Here is an 18,836-nt window from a genome sequence, read left to right as displayed (position 1 = left end):
GGAACCCGGGGCGGGCGCTCCGCGATTGAGCCGCAAGGGGAGGGGAAATTCGAAAGAGACCACGCCCCCTCCGTTAGGGCACGCCTCCTCGGCGCGCACGACGAGCGGGAGCCGGGGGCGGTGAGGTGGTGGGGTTGAGGGGGGGCGAGGGCAGACCGAGACCCCCGGGGAGAGGGGAAACCGGCGGGGAGATCGGGTGTGTCGCGGAGCGCCGGGGAAAGGACCCCATGCAGAGATGGGGAGACATGGGGTCGGGGTGAGGGGCTGGGACCCCCTGGTAGGGGCTGAGGACCCCCAGGGCTGGGGGTGTGAGGCCTGGATCCCCGGTGGGGGCTGGAACCTTCTCAGTGTGGGGCTGAGGTCACCAAGGGATTGGGATGCGCGGCTGGGACTCGTCGGTGGGGCTGGAACCCTCTTAGTCTGGAGTTGGGACCCCCCAGTGTGGGATTGGGATCTCCTGGGCTGGGGCTGCGTGGCTGGGGGAATCCCCAGGTGTGGGGGAAGGACCGCTCCCTTATGGGGCTGAGACGCCACAGCGTGCGGCTGGGAGGCCCAGGAGTGGGAATGGGACCCCCAGGGTTGGGGTTTGGGTCTGAGACCCCCACCCCCCCACCCCCGCCCCCCGCTCCGTCTGGGAGCTGGGAGGCCTAGGAATGTGGATGGGACTCCCTCGGGATCGGGATGCAGGGCTAGGACCCCTCAGCGTAGGTCTGGGGTCCCTAAGGGATGGGGTGAAGGGCTGGGACCTCTAGGTACAGGAATGGGGTCCCCCTGCATGGGGATGAGACCCCCTGAGATCAAGATGTGGGGCTGGGGATCCCCCAGGATCAGAGTGTGGGTGTGGAACGGGGGCTCCCCTGGGTGTGGGGCTGCTACCTCCCAGTGGGGTTGGGCCCCCTCAGTGTTGGGCTGGGGTCCCCTGATAGGGGCTGGGAACCACCATTGTGGCACTGGGGACTCACACGGATCAGTGTTCGGGGCTGGGACTTCCCATCGTGGCACAGAGGACACCCGGGCTGGGGGTGCTGCTGGGCTGTGGGTTCCCCGGGTGGGAGTCGCCAGTGTCACCCCCGCCTACTGGCACCGGCGGAGCCATCCCTGTCCCCATCCCGGTGGCACGGAGCCCAGCGGCGCCTGGCACTGGCCGTGTCACTCGCGCGCTGGCTGGTGCCACCGGTCCCCCGCGGGGGCTTGGGGACACGGGGCGGGGGGAGGGGGTGAGGGCGGGTAGGGGCACGGGTGCGGAACCCCGATGGCGTCAGTGGTGACTCCCCCAGCTCCCGCAGGTGGCCCTGATGCCCCGAGGCGATGGCCGAGGACCGAGGTACGGCAGCACCAGTGCTGCATGTCTCCCGTGTTTCCCCCCTGGGGCAGGGGGCCGGGGCTCACCCCCAGTGTCCCCCTAGATGTTCGATTTGTCACCGAGGAGAGCTTCGACTTCGGTGTGCTGTCGCCATCTGACAGGTACGGGAGGATAGTGGGGACTCCGTGGATGGGAACAGGGCACCTTATAGTTGGTAACATGGGGAATAGGATGAGACATGGAGGACAGGGCACCTCATTGTCAATGTCCTAGGGGATGTGTCACCCCGTGGATGGCATTGTGGGGGATGTGGCAACTCATAACTGGGATCCAGGGGGCCATGAGGGACTTCGCACCCCAAAGATGGTGTCCTGGGGTACATGTCACCCCATGAACATGGTTCTGGGGGTCTTGTGGATGTGTCCCCCTCATAGATGTGGTTCTGGGGGTCCTGGGCAATATGTCACACAATGAATGGGGTCCTGGGTGGCATGGGGGCAGGGGGGTTCCTGCCACTTCTTGGCAGCGGCGTTTGGGGGGGGCTTACACTGCCATTCCCCCTCCCCTCTCCCTATCCACAGCCAGGAGGAAGAGGAAGATGAGGATAGCCCAGGCAGGGGGTGCCGGCACAGAGGCAGCAACGGGCGCTGGAGTCCCCTGAGTGGGGCACGTCTGGAAGAGATGGTGCGGGAGGCCACACGCCTGGCAGCGCAGTTGGAGGGGTGTCACCTGCCTGCTCCTGGAGACCCCCCCAGACCTGCCACCACACCCCCCAGCACACCCCGCAGCCCCCGCCGCCAGACCTTCGTGGTGAAGGACAGCCCAGTGCGGGCACTCCTGCCCACCGTGGAGTCTCAGGGACCTGCCCCCATCCACCGCCCCCCCGCCAAGCCCCGGGGGGCCTCTGCTGCCACCAGTGTCCCCAAGGTAGGTGAGATCCGGGGGTAGGGGTCCCGGTGTAGCTGTGTCCCACCTGGGCTGAACACCCAGATCCCCCCCAAACCCATCCTAGATGGGGCAGTGAGTGCCCCTCTGTCTCTAAGGGGCATCGTGAACCCCCCAGCCCTGTGGCTGGGGGGGCACTCACTGAGTGATGCTCCCATGTTACCCGCTCTATTTTCAGGCACCCCCCAGCCGTAGTTCCACAGCAGCGGCCAAGGGACCCTTGGGTGGCAGGGGGCTCCCTCCCAGCCGCGTGGGCCACCCCCGGCCATGCCCTCCCCAGGGGCAGGGGGCTGGTGCCCGGGGCAGGTCAGAGCCCCCCCAGGGGGGGACAGCAGGTAGTTATGGCAAGGGAAGAGGGACAGCATGGCCATGGGGGTTCCTGGGCCATACCCTGACCCCACTTCTCTCCCCAGGCAAGGCTAAGGTGAGGGGGGGCACAGTCTCCTGCCCCCCCCCAACCCACCAGCCCCACACCAGGACCACCACCACCCCTGCCCCCTCTGGCTGTTCCCCAGCACCTACTGCCCTCCCCAAGGTGTCCTCTCGTACTCCAGCAGCGGGTGGGAGGACCCCCACCCCCAGAGGTAAGGATGTAATGGGGTTTGGGGGGCGCCGGGGATGCCCCATCCTCCATGCCTCAGTTTCCCTGTGGCTTCTTTCCCCTTTTCAGGTGCAGGGGCAGCACGGGCAGCCCCCCAAACTGGTGCCTCGGGGTGCAAACCAGGACCTCCCCCCACCCGCCTGCGGCCCTCCCGCAAGACGGTGGTGAGCAGCACCCCGAGGTGACATCCCCAAACCACCCCACACCCACCCAGAGGCCCTGGGGGCACCCAGACCCCCCCCCCCCCTAGGTACCAGCTCAGGTACCTAGGCTGGGGGGGAGAAGAGCCAATGCCACCCCAGAGATGAGTTGAGGCATCCAGTGGGTTTTGGAAGGAGGCAGGCAGCACCAGGGGCCCCCAGGGAGCAGCCAAGGCACCTGTTGGGTTGACAGGTCATAGGGCAGAGTTGGAACCCCCAGGGACCAGCTGAGGTTGGGGTGGCAGAGTCAGGGGCCTCCCCAGGGATGAGCTGAGGCACTCATTGAGTTTTGCTTTAATTACAAAAGGTCTCATCAGCAGTAGGAAACCCCCCACATACCCCAGCACCCAGGGGCCCCTCATCCCCCCAACACCCATCCCTGGGTTCCCCCACCTGAGCCTCACCCCTGGGCAGGAGGGTCCCAGACTTCCCTGTAACCCCTAGCTGATCCCCCCTCCACATGCTCCCCACCTGGGTGAGTTGGCACCATGGGATGGGTTGCACCTTCATGGGGGTTGGCACCTTGGGGGGCAAGGGGGATTGGCACAATGGGGGAAGTTGGTTATGAATTCCTTTTTTTTGTATTTTCATGTATTTTTTAAATAAAACACTCTGCTGGGCAAAGGGGCTGGGGGTGATCATGGGGGGGACAACAGGGGCACCCTGTGCCACCTCCCCAAGGTGCCAATCCCTGCAAGGATACAAAGTGCACTGGAGGGGGTGGTTGTGGCTCTCTGCTCCTTCCTATGTGCTCCCAGTCCTTGTGCACCCCCAGTCCTGGTGTGTTCTGCCCCCTGCCCCCACCATCCTGGTGCCCTCCCTGTCCTGGTGTCCCTGGCACAGTGGGTGGGCTGCCTTCTGGGTGGGTCCCCATTAGATCGAGGTTTCGTCGCTCCTGGTGGGGGGACAGACAGATGGGGGGGGGGGGGGGGTCGGGGAACGGATACAAAGTGCAGGATGGGGGGAGAATAAAAAACAAGACAGACAGATGCATGATGGAGGAGGTGGGTGCCAGGGTGCCCTCTGTGCCCCCCAGCACCCAGCACCAACCCCTGGGGGGAGATGGTGGGATGGGGTTTGGGGGTGAGCCCCCAGCCCCCTTGGGTTAATGGAGAAAATTAAAAAACAGAAATCTGGGGGGGAGAGGGGAAGAAAAGAGTAGGGTTAGTGCTGCTGTGCCACCTCTGCCCTAGGCATCCGTGCGTGGTCAGGGCTACCCAGTGGGCACCCCAGCACCCAGTGAATGCTCCAGTGGGCACCCCGACACCTAGTGAGCACCCAGTGGTCAATGGGCACTCAACATGCACTCCAACAGTCAATGGTTACTGTTAGACCCAAGGGGCACCCAGTGGTCAGTGGACACTCATGAACAGGTAACACACACCCAACAGGTGCTGTTAGGCCCAAGGGGCACCCAGTGTGCACACAGAGGTCATTAGGCACCCACTGGGCAGTCAGTGGACACCAAATGGATACATAATGGTCAATGGATGCACAATGGGCATCCAGTGGGCACCCATGGACAGTCAAGTGGCATCCAATGGGTGCAGTTAGGCCTGATGAACACCCAGTGAGTATTCAGTGGGCATCCAATGGGTATTCAGTGGGTACCCCAACCCTCAATGGGCACCAAGTAGGAATCTAGTGGGCAACCAACAGCCACCTTTGCACCCCATGGGCACCCAAGAGGAATCCTGGCACTCAATGGTCACCTGTTGGTTACTCTGGCACCCTATGGACACCCAACAAACACCCTTACACATGATGGACACCAAATGAGCACCCTGGCACCCAGTATTCATTGGATCCAAAGAGACTGCTGGGACCTGATGAGCACTCAAGAAGGAACCCTGGCACCTGATGGGCATCCAGAGAGCATCTGTTGGGCACCCTGACACCAAGTGGACACCCAAAGGGAACCCTGAAACCTGATGGATACCCAACAGGTAATGTACTCCATGCGTGTCCAGTCAGTACTGTGGCACCTGATGAGCAGCCAACAAACAGTGTTGGACCCAATGTATGCCCAATGGGCACCTGAGAGAAACCCTGGCACCAAATGAGAGTGCAACAGGAACCTTGGCACCCTGGTACCCAGCTATCCTTGCATCTGATAGGCACCCAAAGGGTAGCCAACAAGTGGTGTTTGACTGCTTGTCCACCCAACAGGAACCCTGGCACCCCAAGGGCACCCTCAAACCCAACAGGTGCCCAGAGGGAACCCTGGCACCCAAAGAACTCCCAGTGAGCACCCCTCAGATCTGGTGGGCACTCACTCAGAGCCAGAGGAGTCCTCGTCAGCGGTGCCTGTGCGGATGCTCATGGCAATGGGGGTGAGGCCGCTGAGCTGCTCCTGGAGGCTCTGCCGAGGTCGGGGGACGGGGGGGGCCCCCGCGTCGCTTCCCGAGGAGGCAGCCGTGCAAGTGGGAGGCGGTGGGGGCAGCCCAGGGCGCTGGGCACTGCCCCACTCACTGATGGGGGGCAGGCACTTCTTCTTCAGTATCCCTGCAGGAGTAGCATCACCCATGGGTGGGGAGGCCAGATTTGGAGTGCCCACCCGTGCCATGGTAGCCTGTACCTTTGTGGGGGTGGGGCAGGGGCAGCAGCAGGGGGTTCCTAGGGAGCATCTCGCCATTGGGCTGGGGAGGGTCACCCCAGGGGTGTCCCTGCCCCCCTGCTGGCTGCACTCGCAGCCCCTCGCTACCTCCTGGTCCCTCACTCTCGCTCGCTGTTGTCACAAACTCCCCTGGCCAGTATGGGCACCCCGGGGGCACCAGGGGGTCACCTGTGGGGAAGGAAGGAAGCTGGGACAGGCAGGACCAGGGACCCCCTCCCATCCTCACTGGTGCCCCTATCAGCACATAGTCAGTGTGAGAAATGCACCCAAACCCATTGTGTCAGTCCCATCCACACCCCAGACTGGACAAGAGGCCATCTTTCCCCACTAGGTGCCCCAATCAGCACCTCTGACTGCATGAGGTACCCCCAAACCTTTTAGGTGTTTCCCATCACCACACCAGACTGGACAAGGGACCCTCTCCCTCATACCCACTATACCCACTATGTGTTTATCAGAACTCCGGGCTGGACCAGGGATCCTTTGTCGACTCTGTGCCTCCTGCATCAGGACCCAGCCAAGATGAGGGACCCCCTCCCACCCCCCCAAATCTATTCAATGGCCCTATCACCACTCCAGACTGGACAAGGGACCCCTACCCCCACCACTGTCCTGGATAAGGCAAGGGACCTCCCCCAACCCATTGGGTGCCCCCCATCAGCACCCAGCCAGGCTCAAGGTCCCCCATCTCCATGGGGTGCCCCCTGGGGGTGTTACCAGGGCCAGGGGGACCTGGGGGAGCCCCGGGCAGGGGGTCCCAGCCACGGGGGGCCTCGTCCTCGCTGTCGGAGGAATGTGTGGAGCCATAGGATCCACTCGGGTCGTCCAGGGACAGGTCACTGTCTGACTCTGTGTCGTGCTCTGGGGGGTCATGGGTCAGAAGGTGCCGAGAGGCACCTCCTGCCCCCTGGGCCAAGGCTAGGGGCACTTGCCCTGTGGGTGAGGCCATACCCTCGGGCTGGTCCTGGGCGTCAAGGAAGAGCCCCCCAGGCTCGGGCAGCAGAACTGGCCCTGGGCTGCCTGCCAGACCTGAGTCCTCCCTGTGGAGACACAATACTAATCAACACCTGATCCCCACTCACAAACACCTACCATCCACTGTCACCCACTGACTGACACCAACCCACTGACACAATATCCATCCACTGACACCCACCACCCTGATATCCATCACCCTGACACCTACCCCTGCCACCTCTTCACCCCAACACCCCCTCAATCCCCCACTCTGTGACCACCCTGCCACCTCACTACTCCATGTGCATGCCACCCTGCCACTGTAGTGCTGTGCACCATGGCATTGCCCCACCACCCAGCCATCCCAACACCCCCACAAGCATGCCACCCCACCACCCTGCCATCCCAATACTCCCATGCCATGTAATGCCATACTGCCACCCCCCCAACCCACCACTCAACCACCCCAGCACCCCGCTACCCCACCATCCCATCACCATTCCGTCTAGTCATCCCGGTGCCACACCAGCCCAGGACCCCACAAAAACCCATGCCCTGGTCCCTGCTGTGCCCAGTACCGCCGCACAAAGGGGATGTAGCTGTGATGGCTCTTGCCCGAGCGTGCAGTGCTGTGCAGGGACCCCGAGGACCCACCACCTGGGGGGGGGTACAGTCTCCCTGCCACGTATGTGCTGTCCCTGCCATAGGCCTGCCAAGGGCACAAGGATGTCATACCCATGCCACAGGCTGCCCTTGTCTTCCTGGCACCCCCCATGTGGCCCAGCACTCACGGGGGTGAGGGTGGCCTTGGTGGCTAGCGGTGGGTGGTGGCAGCGGGCACAGCTCAGGCGGAGGCTCCTTCGCACCTCCTTGCTCAGCACAACACAGGACAGGAAGATGAGAGGGCCCTGGGCAGAAAGGGGACAGGGGGGACAAGGAAGGGTGTGTACAGCCTGGGAAGATACCAGCAGCACCCTGGACCAGTCAAGAGGTCACCATCCAGATTGGGTGCATCCCATTGGCACCTCAAAGAGAATAAGCGTGCCCCCCACTGATATCTCAGATGGGATGAGGGACCCCCATACACACTGGGTGCTCTCCATGGGCACCACGGAGTGGTTTAGGTGCCCCCATACACACTGGATACCTCCCATTAGTGCCCTGGATATGGCAAAGGACTTTTCTGTACCCACTGGGTGCCCTACAAATAGGCGTGGGACTCTGGAGGTGTCAAGGGTGTGAGGTTCAGGGGGCTCTGAGATCTCTGGGGAGTCCCAGGGGTCATGGTCACTGGGGAGTCCCAGGGGCAGAGACTTTGGGGTTCTGGAGTCTTTGAGGATCCCCGGAGCGGTGGCTATGGAGGTCCCACGGGTAGAGTCTCAGGTGGTTCCCACTGACCTGGAGGCAGTTGGAGGCGGCGAACAGGTAGTGACAGAGCAACGTGTCACTGTTGACTGAGAGCAGGGCCAGAAGCCAGGCCAGGCTAGGCATGGCCAGCAGGACTGCAGCTGTGCGTACCCCAGACCTGAGCACCCCAATGGCACCCCAGTGTAATCACAATGACATCTCATGTCACAGCCCTCTGTACTTCTGCCCCCCGGGGTTGCCCCAGCCCCTCATGGCCCCCTCTCCCTCCAGATGCCCCAACCCCCACCTGACCCACTCTACCATCCATGGGTGCTCCAGCCCCCTGAGCTCCTTTGTTCCCTGTGGGCCCAGCTTAACCCCAGCCCCCTGTGCCCCTTGCCCCCAATGCCCTTCTGCCTCCCCATGGGTGCTCTGTAACCCCCTGCCCTCCTAGATGCCCCAATCTCCCCTGACCCCCTTGGTCCCCCACGGGGGCCTCTGCCCTTGATGCCCCCCTGCCCTCCACAAGTGCCCCAACCTCCTGTGCCCCCCTGCCCTTAATGGATACCCCAGACCTCTATATAGCCCTACCCACCATGGGTGTCCTATCCTTCCTGTGCCCCCCTGTCCTCCAAAGTTGCCCCAACCTCCCATGCCCCCCATTGGCTCTAGGCCCCTGTACCCCTCTGCTCCCCATGCCCCTTTGCCTCCCCACAGCTGCCCTGCACCCATCTGTCCCTATAGATGCTCCAGTCGCCGCTGTCCCCTCCTGCCCCTGCCCCATAGGCAGCCCACTCCCCAGTGCCCTCCTGCCCCCTATGGATGCCACAGTTTGTCCTGTGCCTCCCTGTCCTATGCAGGTTCCCCAAAAGGCCAGCTCCCCATGTGTGCCCCCTAGCCCACAGTGCACCCTAGCCTCTCTGGGTGCCCCAACCTCCCATGCGCCCCTTGGGCAACCCCATCCCCACCGTGTCCCCTGCCCCTGCGGGTGACCCCGCCTGGGTGACTCACACTGAGTTCTTTTTCTGGAAGCCCTGGGGGGTGGCACAGGTGGCCCTGGCTGCCAGCACCAGGAAGAAGATGCCGACCTGAGGGTGCAGGTAGTGAGCAGGGTGATAGAGGGTTCCATGCCCTCCCCAGCCCCCACCCCTGTACGCACAGCAAGGGCAGCAGCGCAGGGCCCAGCCAGGCTCCACACCAGGCTGTCGTGCAGAGCCAGCCAGCAAAAGTCAGGGTTCCCGTAGCCCTCGGGGTCCAGCCCCACCGCCAGACCTGCACAGGAGAGATCAGGAGTGGGGCCAATTCAGTGGACAGGGCTATAAGAGAAGACGGGGCTAAGGTGGGAGGAGTGGGGCTAAACGGTGTGAAGCTATGGCAGGACGGGGCTCGTGGAATGGCAGGGAATGGTTCGTGGATGGCACAGGGCTGGCGAGAAGGTGCTGCTCTGTGGCTACACTGGGTAGAGACAGTGCTATGCAAATGAGGTTTGTCTAAGCTCTTGGGTATGTGGCAGTGTTGATGAGAGCAGGGATATGGCACGGGGGGCTTACCTAAGAAGTTAGTATAGGTCTAGTCCCTGGGGGTGGGGCTATGCTGATAAAGGCGGGGCTAAAATCCCAGGGGAGTATCTGACTACAATTGATGGAGAAAGGCTACGGCCCTGGGAGCATGTTAAAGAGGTTGGGAAAGATGCTCTTGGGGTGGAGATATGATGGATGAGGGTGGAGCTAAACTCCTGCAGCGGGGATAAAATGTTCGCCAGGGTTATACTCTTTGGGAGGGGGCTATGACCCTGGGGGTGTGTCTGAAAGTTTGGCAGCAGAGCTATGATGAATGAGGGTAGGATTATGGATCCAGGGGCCTGTCTAAAATCTTGGGGACTGGGTCTGATAGACGAGGGCATAGCTATGACTCTGCCTATATATCAGGGTGGGGCTATGGTGGTTAAGGGTGGAGCTAAAGTCTTGGAATGGGGCTGTTTTGAATTGGACATGACTATCCTGCTGGAGGCAGGATTATATACAGGAGTGTGGCTATGCTGGTAAAGATGGATTTGGGGATGGGCCTATATTCTGGGTGTAGGGTTACACATGGAAATAGGACCCCACCATGCATCAAATTGATTGCGGGAGTGAGATTCAGGCGGCAGGCCATAGCCTAAAAGGGGGTGCATAGCCACCAAAAGGTGTTGACCGAGGTGGAGGTGGGCAGCTGGCAGTCCAGGGCATGGGGTGAGAATGAGAGCAGGGTTTCACAGCAGGGCTCACCGGTGATGAAAGCAGGCAGTCCCCAGCCCAATACATGGTAGAAGCGCATGGGACCACGGTCGACATGACGGGGCTCACTACGGCGCCGGTAGAGGTGGAGTGCCTCCAGCAGTGCCCAGCCTACCGCGCTCAGGTACAGGAACTGCAGCAGGATGGCCACCACCGTGCACGCCAGCTGCACCCGCCCTGTCAGTGCCAGCCCACAGCCCCACCCATCCAACCATATGCACAACACCCCCCGTCCCCGCCGAGCTCCCCTTTGAGACGCCATTCCCCTGTTGAGGTCGCACCCCTCTAAAGGGTCCCATTCCTTTTATAGGCCTCACCGCTTGAGTGCCCCACTTCTTTGATGGACCCCAACCCCTCTGAGATAAGACGTACCCCTTAAGGAGCCTCATCCCGTTTATCAGACCCGCTGTCTGCAAGCCCCACCCCTTTATACAGTCTCCACCCCTTGAGATCACTACCCCTTTGACAGACCCCACCCATTATAGTCCTCATGTCTTTCAGCTGCCACCCCCTAGGCCCAGCCCACCATGGCCGTGCCCACTCCTTAGCCCCACCCATTTCAGCCCAACCAACCCACACTTCAAAGGCAGCAGATCCCCCGACCCAACCAGCCCTTCCCAGTGATCCCCACGCCTTCCCTCCTTTCCCAGCCCCTTTTTCCCACACACCGGGATATCGGCCTGGTTGATGCCAAGCAGGAAGACAAGCTGTGCAAGGAACAGTGCAGCTGTGCCATGCCGGCGGATGCTGTGGCGGTTGGAGCGCAGCCGCCTCAGGGTCCCCAGGGCCAGGACCACCAGCGCCAGCCCCGCCAGCCCCACGCCCAGTGAGCTGTAGGTGAGTGCTGCCAGCGGCAGCACCTCCCCGTTCTGCAGCACCAGGATCGGCATTTGTCAGGCATGTGCTCAGTGGCATGCACCCCCAGACATCCCCGTCGACAGAGACATGGTCCCTCTTACAAAGCAATCAGTCTCTAGCCCTGGAAGTCCTGCCCACAATGCATAGCCCAGTACGAAGCCCTGCCCACATCATCCAGCCCCACCCCTGGTAACCCCACCCTTTGAAACACATGCGCTTCAACGTGCCCCTCAAAACCCCACCCACATTTTGTAGCTCTACCCTTTTAAACCTCTCACATACTACTAAGCCCCAGCCCTCAAAACCCCACCCACAACTCAGCTCTGCTCCTTCCAACCCCACCTACTGCACTCGACCCTGCCCCATGAAGCCGCACCCACAACACTGACCGCACCTCCTTATGTCCCACGCACAGTTTTCAACCCTGTCCCAGGAAACCCTGCCCATATTATTCAGCCACAGCCCCTGAAAACACGCCTGCATCACTCAACCACAGCTCTTGTAACCCCACCCACATCAGCTCTGCCCCTTGGAGACCGAGCAGCCCAGCCTGCTCAGCTGCACCCACTGGAATCCCGCTCAGGCTGACTGGGCCCACACGTGGGGGAACTCTACCAGATCTGACAGAGCCTGGCCCATCCCACTGAGCTCTGCCTCAAGGGAGCCCCACCCACTGGATTTAGCCGTACCCCTTGGATTTAGCGCCACCCCACTTAAGCCCCACACTTCCCTCAGTTCCACCTCCATGAGCACTCACACCTCCACCCTGACTCTGCCCCTCCTATCCCTGTCCCTCCTCTTTTATCAAAACCCCCGCCCTTGTCCATAAAGCCCCACCCATGAGCCTGGCGCCGCCTGACACCCTGTGCCTATTTCTGCATGTGTCTCCATCCACCCACCAGGGCCCTCACCCTGAGTCATTCCATGCCCCCAGGGTCACTGTGTCCCTCCACGTCCCTCGTGTCACATCTGTCACCTTGTGTCCCCATGCACCCCTCCAGATCCCCCTATGTCCCCACCTCTCGGCGGGAGATGTCCATGAGGACAGCAAAGCTGGTCAGATGGTGGCACTGGCAGCTGACATGGCTCTGGTTGCGGAAGGCGACTTCACAGCCTCGTGCTGACCAGCCGCCTACACTGCCCGCCCTGCGCAGCACCAGAAGGTGACATGAGCCACGAAACCCGCCAGGAGACCCAGCGGGGACAAACACATACACACACACTGGGACACCCACCAGGGACACCCACTCACCCACTGGGGACGCCCACCAGGGACACCCACGGGGAACATCCACCCCCGCCAAGGGACATGCACCCAACCCAGGATATCCATCCAAGGGGTCACACACTTGGACACCCACCAGCATTCACAGCACTTCAACCATGCCCCTCAAAATCCCACCCACATTGTGTAGCTCTACCCCTTTAAATCCACCAGGGACACACGCTGGCATCACCCTCCCAGGGACCCACGCCCACCAGGTACATCCACAGACAACATAAACCCACCCACTGGGACATCCACTCACCCAGCAGAGACAACCGCTGCCACTTGGGGACACTCACCCACCAGGGACACTCACTTGAGAACACCCCTCCATTTGGGGACACACCCCCATCCTATCTGACACCCACCAGGGTTAGAGCTGCCTCCTCATGTCCTGTTCCCATGTTACCTACCCATGACCTGCAGGGTTATTTGGGCATCCATCCTGCCCTGTCCCCATATTCCCTGTCCCCTTAAGATGTCCCTATTCCCACATCCCCTGTCGCCTCAAGGTGTCCTTATCCATGTTATTATGTCCCTTTTCACCATGGGATGTCCCCATTCCCATGCTCCCCGTACCCACAGAGTGTCCCCATCTCCTTAGGGTGTCCCCATTCCACGTTCACTGTCCCCTTCGAGGTGTCCCCATCTCCCTGGGGTGTCCCCATTTCCATGGCCCCTCTTCCCCCCCAGTGTTTCCTGTTGCCCTGGTGTGTACCATGTTCCCTGTTACCTCAGCATGTCTGTGTCCCCCCAAGTTGTCCCTGACTCCCCAAGATGTCCCCATCCCTCCAAGGTGCTCCTTGGGATATCCCCTGTTCCCCTGGCTGTTATTATCCCCAGGTCTCCTGTCTGCCTGGGGAGATCCCTTGTCCCTCTGGAGTGTACCCATCTTCCCCAAGGTGTTCCCATCCCCAATCCCATGTCCATCTCTGCTGGGATGTCCCAGTGCCCCCAGGGTGTTCCTGTCACCCCTGGGGTGTCCCCTGTCCTGCCCTCACCACAGAGAGTGGTTCCAGAAGACGCAGATGGGCTTGGAACGCTCCTGGGTCTCCAACAGCCGGAACTGGAGGGTGATGGGCTTGGCCAGCACCTGGGGGGTCCCCATGCCCCCCACGCCATCTGTGCCCCCCGTGTGCACGCTGATGCTCACCACTGGTGTGTTGATGACGGGGCGCTTGGGCACCCTGGGGGGCACCGGTGTCAGGGAGCCCACTCAGGGTGCCCAAATACCCACCTTGGTGCCACAGAGTGTCCTGGCACCACACAGACATGCTGAGGGCACCTCTTTCTCCCCTGTGCCCTCTTTTTTGGGCACCCCATGTGCACCATCCTCGGGCATCCTTTGAGCCATGTCCCTAACCCTCTGCCCCCCATCATCAGGCACTCTCTGTGCCTCCCAGCCTTGGGCACCCCATGTGTCCCCTTTACAATCCCTCCCCTGGGAACCCTCTGGACACCCCTGGCCCCATCTCCCTATGCCCCCAGATGCTTGGTTTTGCCCTGACACCCCATGTGCCACCCCCAGCCCCCCAGGCCCCCATCCCCAGTGGCACCGGAGGCTGCGCTTGTCGGTGTCGAAGTGCTGGGGCAGGAGACCGGCCAGGGTACGGTAGATGATGACGCTGACGATGGCCTGGCCCTCACCCAGGGATGGGTGGCGTTTGTGCCGGGTCACCACAGTCATCCCTGCCTCCTCCTCCTCCACTTTCTCCTCTTCGCCTGCTTCATCTTCCTCCTCCTCCTCCTGCCCACCTGTGCCCTGTGGTGCCTGCCCATGCCCGGTTGAGGGGCCTGGGGGCCATGGGCAGGAAGGCAGCATGATGCTCTGAGACCTCACTGGGGTCCCTATGGGCCACCCTGGAGTCCCCAACTCTGCCAGTGCCATGACCACAAGAAGGTTCCCCCAACACTTCCAGCTCCAGTGGTCCCCATGTCCACACCAGGGCCCCCAACCCTGTCAGCTCTATGACCACAATGAGGTCCCCATGGTCACATTTGTGTCCCTAACCCTGCCCCCCGCCATGGCCACACCAGGATCTCTGATGCCATCCTGGGGTCCCTGGTCTTTGCATCCTTACCTGCCAGTACCATTCTGGGGTCCCAAACCTGCCAGCCCTGTGGCCACATTGGACTCCCCATGGTGGCACTGGAATACCCACAGGCATTCTGGGGTTCCCCCATCCCTGCCAGCCCCCAACCAGGGTCCCCAGCTGTGCCATGTCCCATGGCCAAATTGGGCATCCCCCAAGCTCTCCCAGCCCCATGGATGCAAATGGGTCCCCGAACCCTGCCCCCTATGCCCCAGACTCACGCCTGTCCTTGCGGGGCCAGAAGATGCTGTCAGGCAGGATGACGGTCGTCTCCAGATCTGGGAGTTTCTCCCCCCGCAGCGCCTCATACCGTGGCAGGCGGGCACCCACAAAGCTGCTCTTGTCCAGCCGCACCACCGACACCACTGTGGCACCATGTCACTCACGGCCCAGCATGGCCCCCACCAACCCTGAGGCACACAGACCCCGACACCCACCGACCCCAGCGCATACCAACCCCAGCATTCACTGCTCCCAGGGCGCACCAGGCCCAGTAAACACCCATACCAGCACCCACCAATCCTGGTACCCACCGACTCTAGGGAACACAGACCTTGGCATCCACTGACACCAGAACACACTATCCTCTGCATTCACTAATCTCAGGGCACACCAAGCCCAGCACAAACCAACTCCAGCACCCACTGACCCTGGGGCATACTGACCCCAGCACTCACCAATCCTGGCACCCACAAACCCCAGAGCCATGGATCCTAGGGCACAGAGACTCCAGGACCATAGATCCCACCACCTACCAATCCTGTGGCACACAGACTCCAGAACCCACTGAGCTCAGCACCCACTGACCCTGGCATCCAACAACCCTGGAGCAATGAATCCATACACCCACAGACACTAGCAGCCACCAACCCTCGGGCACATGGACCCCAGCACCCACTGACCCCAGTACCCACCAACCCTGGAATACACAGAACACAGCACCCTCTGTACCCAGCAACCACTGACCCCAGGGCACACAGACCACAGCCCATGTCCCCAGGGACACACATGCCTCTAGGCACACCCATGTTCCCCAGGACACGTTTCCCAACCACACAAATGTCCATGTCCCCAGCACATGTTCTCAGGTACCCATCAGACATGCATGCATGCTCCCAGCTCACATGTCCTTGTGCACACACATGTCCTTGTGCACACATGCTCCAGGTATGTATGTTTGTGTTCCCAGACATGCATCCATGTTGCCAACACACACACACATTCCCTGAGCCCACACATGTCCATGTCCCCAGCACATACATCCCCCAGGCACATCCATGCCCATGTGCCCAGCACCATGCCAAGGGCACATGTGTGTCCCCAGGCAGACACATGTTCCCAGCATGCCTATGTTCCCAGGCAGATACCCCCCACCACAGCCCTCTGGCCACACACGTCCCCACTGACCGATGTTAGGGGTGACAATGGTGAAGGGGCTGAGGTAAGTCTGGGGCATATTCCGTGCCAGAGCTCGTGCATACTCTTCAAAGTGCTGCAGCAGCTGGGCTGTGCCACCCTCCGTCTGCTGGATCAGCTCCCAGTGACGCTTGTTCCCCATGTCCAGCAGTGCACTGCCCACTCGCAGCAGGTTCTGGGGGCAAGGCAGAGGTAGTGGCACGGGGAGCTGGCACTTGAGGGTCTGGGCAGGGGTCCCTAACCTCCTATGCAGGACTCTATGGCTGGAGCACCCTGGCACCGCCAGTGGGGAATGGGGGTGCTGAACCCCCACAAAGTTGAGGGCGCACCCTGAGCCACACCAACACCCGCTGCTCAGGGCTGCCCATCACCCTGGCATCAAACCTCCTACCCCAACATCACCCTAATGCATGGGATCCCTCATCAATACCCTTCCCAAGTGGGTGCCATCCACTCTGGCAGTCAGATTCCTGCACCAACACCTCCCCCTGCAGATGCCCATCACCCCAGTGTTTGACCTTCTGCCCAAATATGGCCCTCCCCAAAGGGGTCCCCATAACTCCAACCTCCCTTCCTTCTCCCTCAACCTCCCTCCTCAATGCCTGTCACCCGGGTATCTTCTCTCCTGCCCCAGTATCCCTCCTCAACAGGGTGCCCATCACCCTGGTGTCTGGGCTCATGGACCCATATCTCCCCCCATGGGAGTGCTCATTATCCCAACCTCTTTTCCGCTTTGCCCATTCTTCCACCGGGCATGTCCCCATCCCTGAGATCTCATGCCCACCTCAGTGAAGTGCACATCCTGGGTGGCAGCGAGGCGGAAGCCACGCTGGCGGCTCTCGTGGCGAAGCAGGGCCCCTGCCAGGCGGTATGCCAGGTGCACGTCACTGCCAAAGTACCCGCGGGCCTCACGTGTCGCTTCACGCAGTGCCAGCGCCACGCGCCGCGACTGCCCTGCATCCCACCGGGACTCGTTGCCCACCAGCTGCTCCGCCTTGGGGGGACACACACAGAGTGAGGGGAGCCCCAGCGGCACTGTCAAATGGCTGCTGGTGTTCCCTGGCTCACCCATGGGCGAAGGGCGGCAAAGGCCAGCGTGCTGCAGTTGAAGAGGTTGGGGGGCAGCCAGCCCTTGTGCTCGTCACAGTGGCGCAGTGCCGTGCCTGTGGGATGGGGGACACTGAGTGCACCATGGGGACAATGGGGCAGCCTCACCACACAGCTAGCAGTGCTGCCAGTGTCACACTCCTGCTCCACCCTACAGTGATGCCAGAGTGGTGACCCCAGCCTTGTCCCAGTGGTGCCATGCCTTGTTCCAACTGTGCCACCACAGTGTCACACTCCTGTGCCACCCCCCAGTGACACCACCATGACAGTCACCAGTCCTGATGCCACCAGTGTCACACTCTTTGCAGTGACACCACAGCCTCATCCCAACAAGTCCACACTTACGTCACCCCTACTCCATCTTGGTAGTACCATCAAGGTGTCACCACCCCTAACCCATCCTAGCAGTGTCACCTGCCACCCCAGTGTCACTTCCCTGTACCAACACAACAACGCCACTACAGTATCACCCCCCCTGCCCTGTCCCAGTGATGCCCCATGGTGCCATCCCACCCCAGCTCCATCCAACTGGTGCCACCACCATGATACACTGGTGTCAACATCCCATAGCAGTGCCACCACCATATCACCACCCTGAAGTGACACCATCGTGTCCTCTCTCCCCACCGTGTCTCAGCAGTGCAATCACTGTGTCACCTTCTTGTGCTACCCAAGCAATGCCACCGTGGTGTCAACCCCTCTAAGCCGCATCCCAGTGATGTCACCACCGTGTCACCCCCAGCCCTTCTGGCAGTGTGCCCAATGCTACCCCCATCCTGTCCCCATGTCCCCACGTACCAACAGAGCCCTTGGGGCACGGGGCTGCAGCTGGCAGCCCAAACCGAGTGCGGGGCCACCAGATGCTGGCCTCGATGGCCCGGGGACAGCTGTCGTAGTTCACTGCAAGACACAACAGAGCATCAGAATGGGTGACACAGGGTGACAGTAGGGTGCCAGCGGCACCTGGTCACTGGAACCCAGGCTGACACAGGCTAACAGCATGGTGACAGGAATGGCAGAGCAGGATGACAAAAGGATAACACAGGGTAAAAGTAGGGTGACATAGTGGCACAGGGTGATAGCAATGTGACAGCAGTGTGACACAGGGTGACAGTGGGGCGACAAAAGATGTCAATGGGATTACACCAACAACCAAGGTGTTGGTGGAACTAAGCTGCCAGCAGCCAGGGTGACAGCAAGGTGACAGCAGGTGACACAAAGTGATGAGGCAGTGATGCAGGGTAGCATAGGGTGACAGCAGGGTGACAGTAGCACCCAGTCACTGGCACTTGGAGTAACACAGGGTGACACAGGGTTGCAACAGGGCAGAGTAGGGTGACACAGGGCGATACAGGGTGACAATGGCACTCAATGGCACCCAGGATGACAGCTGTGGCAGAGCAGGTGAACATCAGGATGGCACAGGGTGGTGTAGGGTGACACAGGATGACAGCAGGGTAACACCAGTGTGACACAGAGTAAGAGTGGGGTGACACAAAGTAACACAATGAGACAATGAGGTCAGTAGGGTGACAGCAGAGTGACAGTAATACCTGGTCACTGGCACTCAGGGTGACACAGGATGACACAAGGTGACACAAGGTCACAGAGAGTAATGGAAGGTGACAGCAGGGTGACACAAGTTGACAGTCCCCCACCTTCACAGCCGCTGGCTGTCACCTCAGCGAAGGGATTGTCACAGCGGTCACAGTGACGGCCGATGACTCCAGCTTTGCAGGGGCACTGTCCAGTGTCGGCATCGCAGCGGCGCGACAGTGACCCAGTGGGGTAACACTCACAGGGGTGGCACGTGTCCCCTCCGGGTGGGCGGTAGTGGTTGTCCTGGGGG

General features: G+C 61.2%; 2 protein-coding genes across 3 annotated transcripts in view; one reads left to right on the top strand and one right to left on the bottom strand.

Moving 5' to 3' along the window:
• The first annotated feature begins 77 nt into the window (after positions 1-77).
• Positions 78-3,888, top strand: PSRC1 (proline and serine rich coiled-coil 1). Of its 2 annotated transcripts, none has more exons than XM_084220752.1 (7): positions 78-120; positions 1,278-1,324; positions 1,407-1,464; positions 1,885-2,230; positions 2,427-2,583; positions 2,662-2,832; positions 2,919-3,888. In XM_084220752.1, the coding sequence occupies exons 2-7, from the start codon at positions 1,309-1,311 to the stop codon at positions 3,032-3,034; spliced, it is 864 nt and encodes a 287-aa protein (XP_084076878.1). In that variant the 5' UTR covers positions 78-120; positions 1,278-1,308; the 3' UTR covers positions 3,035-3,888. The 2 variants fall into 2 exon arrangements, with proteins under 2 accessions (XP_084076878.1, XP_084076879.1); XM_084220753.1 differs by having other exon boundaries at positions 79-120; positions 1,287-1,324.
• A 266-nt stretch (positions 3,889-4,154) lies between these two features.
• The window catches only part of CELSR2 (cadherin EGF LAG seven-pass G-type receptor 2), a gene marked incomplete at both ends in the record, with an annotated part of 30,253 nt that continues 15,571 nt past the window's right edge, over positions 4,155-18,836 (bottom strand). The window contains 21 exons of the mRNA XM_084220729.1: positions 4,155-4,182; positions 5,326-5,554; positions 5,628-5,834; positions 6,384-6,527; positions 6,618-6,706; positions 7,202-7,332; positions 7,415-7,531; positions 8,022-8,148; positions 8,982-9,058; positions 9,130-9,242; positions 10,238-10,412; positions 10,915-11,115; positions 12,124-12,250; positions 13,373-13,558; positions 13,928-14,165; positions 14,686-14,829; positions 15,872-16,055; positions 16,665-16,874; positions 16,949-17,043; positions 17,786-17,887; positions 18,646-18,829. Coding sequence (XP_084076855.1) covers positions 4,155-4,182; positions 5,326-5,554; positions 5,628-5,834; positions 6,384-6,527; positions 6,618-6,706; positions 7,202-7,332; positions 7,415-7,531; positions 8,022-8,148; positions 8,982-9,058; positions 9,130-9,242; positions 10,238-10,412; positions 10,915-11,115; positions 12,124-12,250; positions 13,373-13,558; positions 13,928-14,165; positions 14,686-14,829; positions 15,872-16,055; positions 16,665-16,874; positions 16,949-17,043; positions 17,786-17,887; positions 18,646-18,829 — 3,108 coding nt within the window. The remainder of the gene's footprint in view (positions 4,183-5,325; positions 5,555-5,627; positions 5,835-6,383; positions 6,528-6,617; positions 6,707-7,201; positions 7,333-7,414; positions 7,532-8,021; positions 8,149-8,981; positions 9,059-9,129; positions 9,243-10,237; positions 10,413-10,914; positions 11,116-12,123; positions 12,251-13,372; positions 13,559-13,927; positions 14,166-14,685; positions 14,830-15,871; positions 16,056-16,664; positions 16,875-16,948; positions 17,044-17,785; positions 17,888-18,645; positions 18,830-18,836) is intronic.

Source organism: Fringilla coelebs (assembly GCF_963513975.1).
Source record: "Fringilla coelebs genome assembly, chromosome: 23".
Classification (NCBI taxonomy): Eukaryota; Metazoa; Chordata; class Aves; order Passeriformes; family Fringillidae; genus Fringilla; species Fringilla coelebs.
Note: the sequence above shows the minus strand (reverse complement) of the source record. Positions and strands in the feature narration are given on the sequence as shown.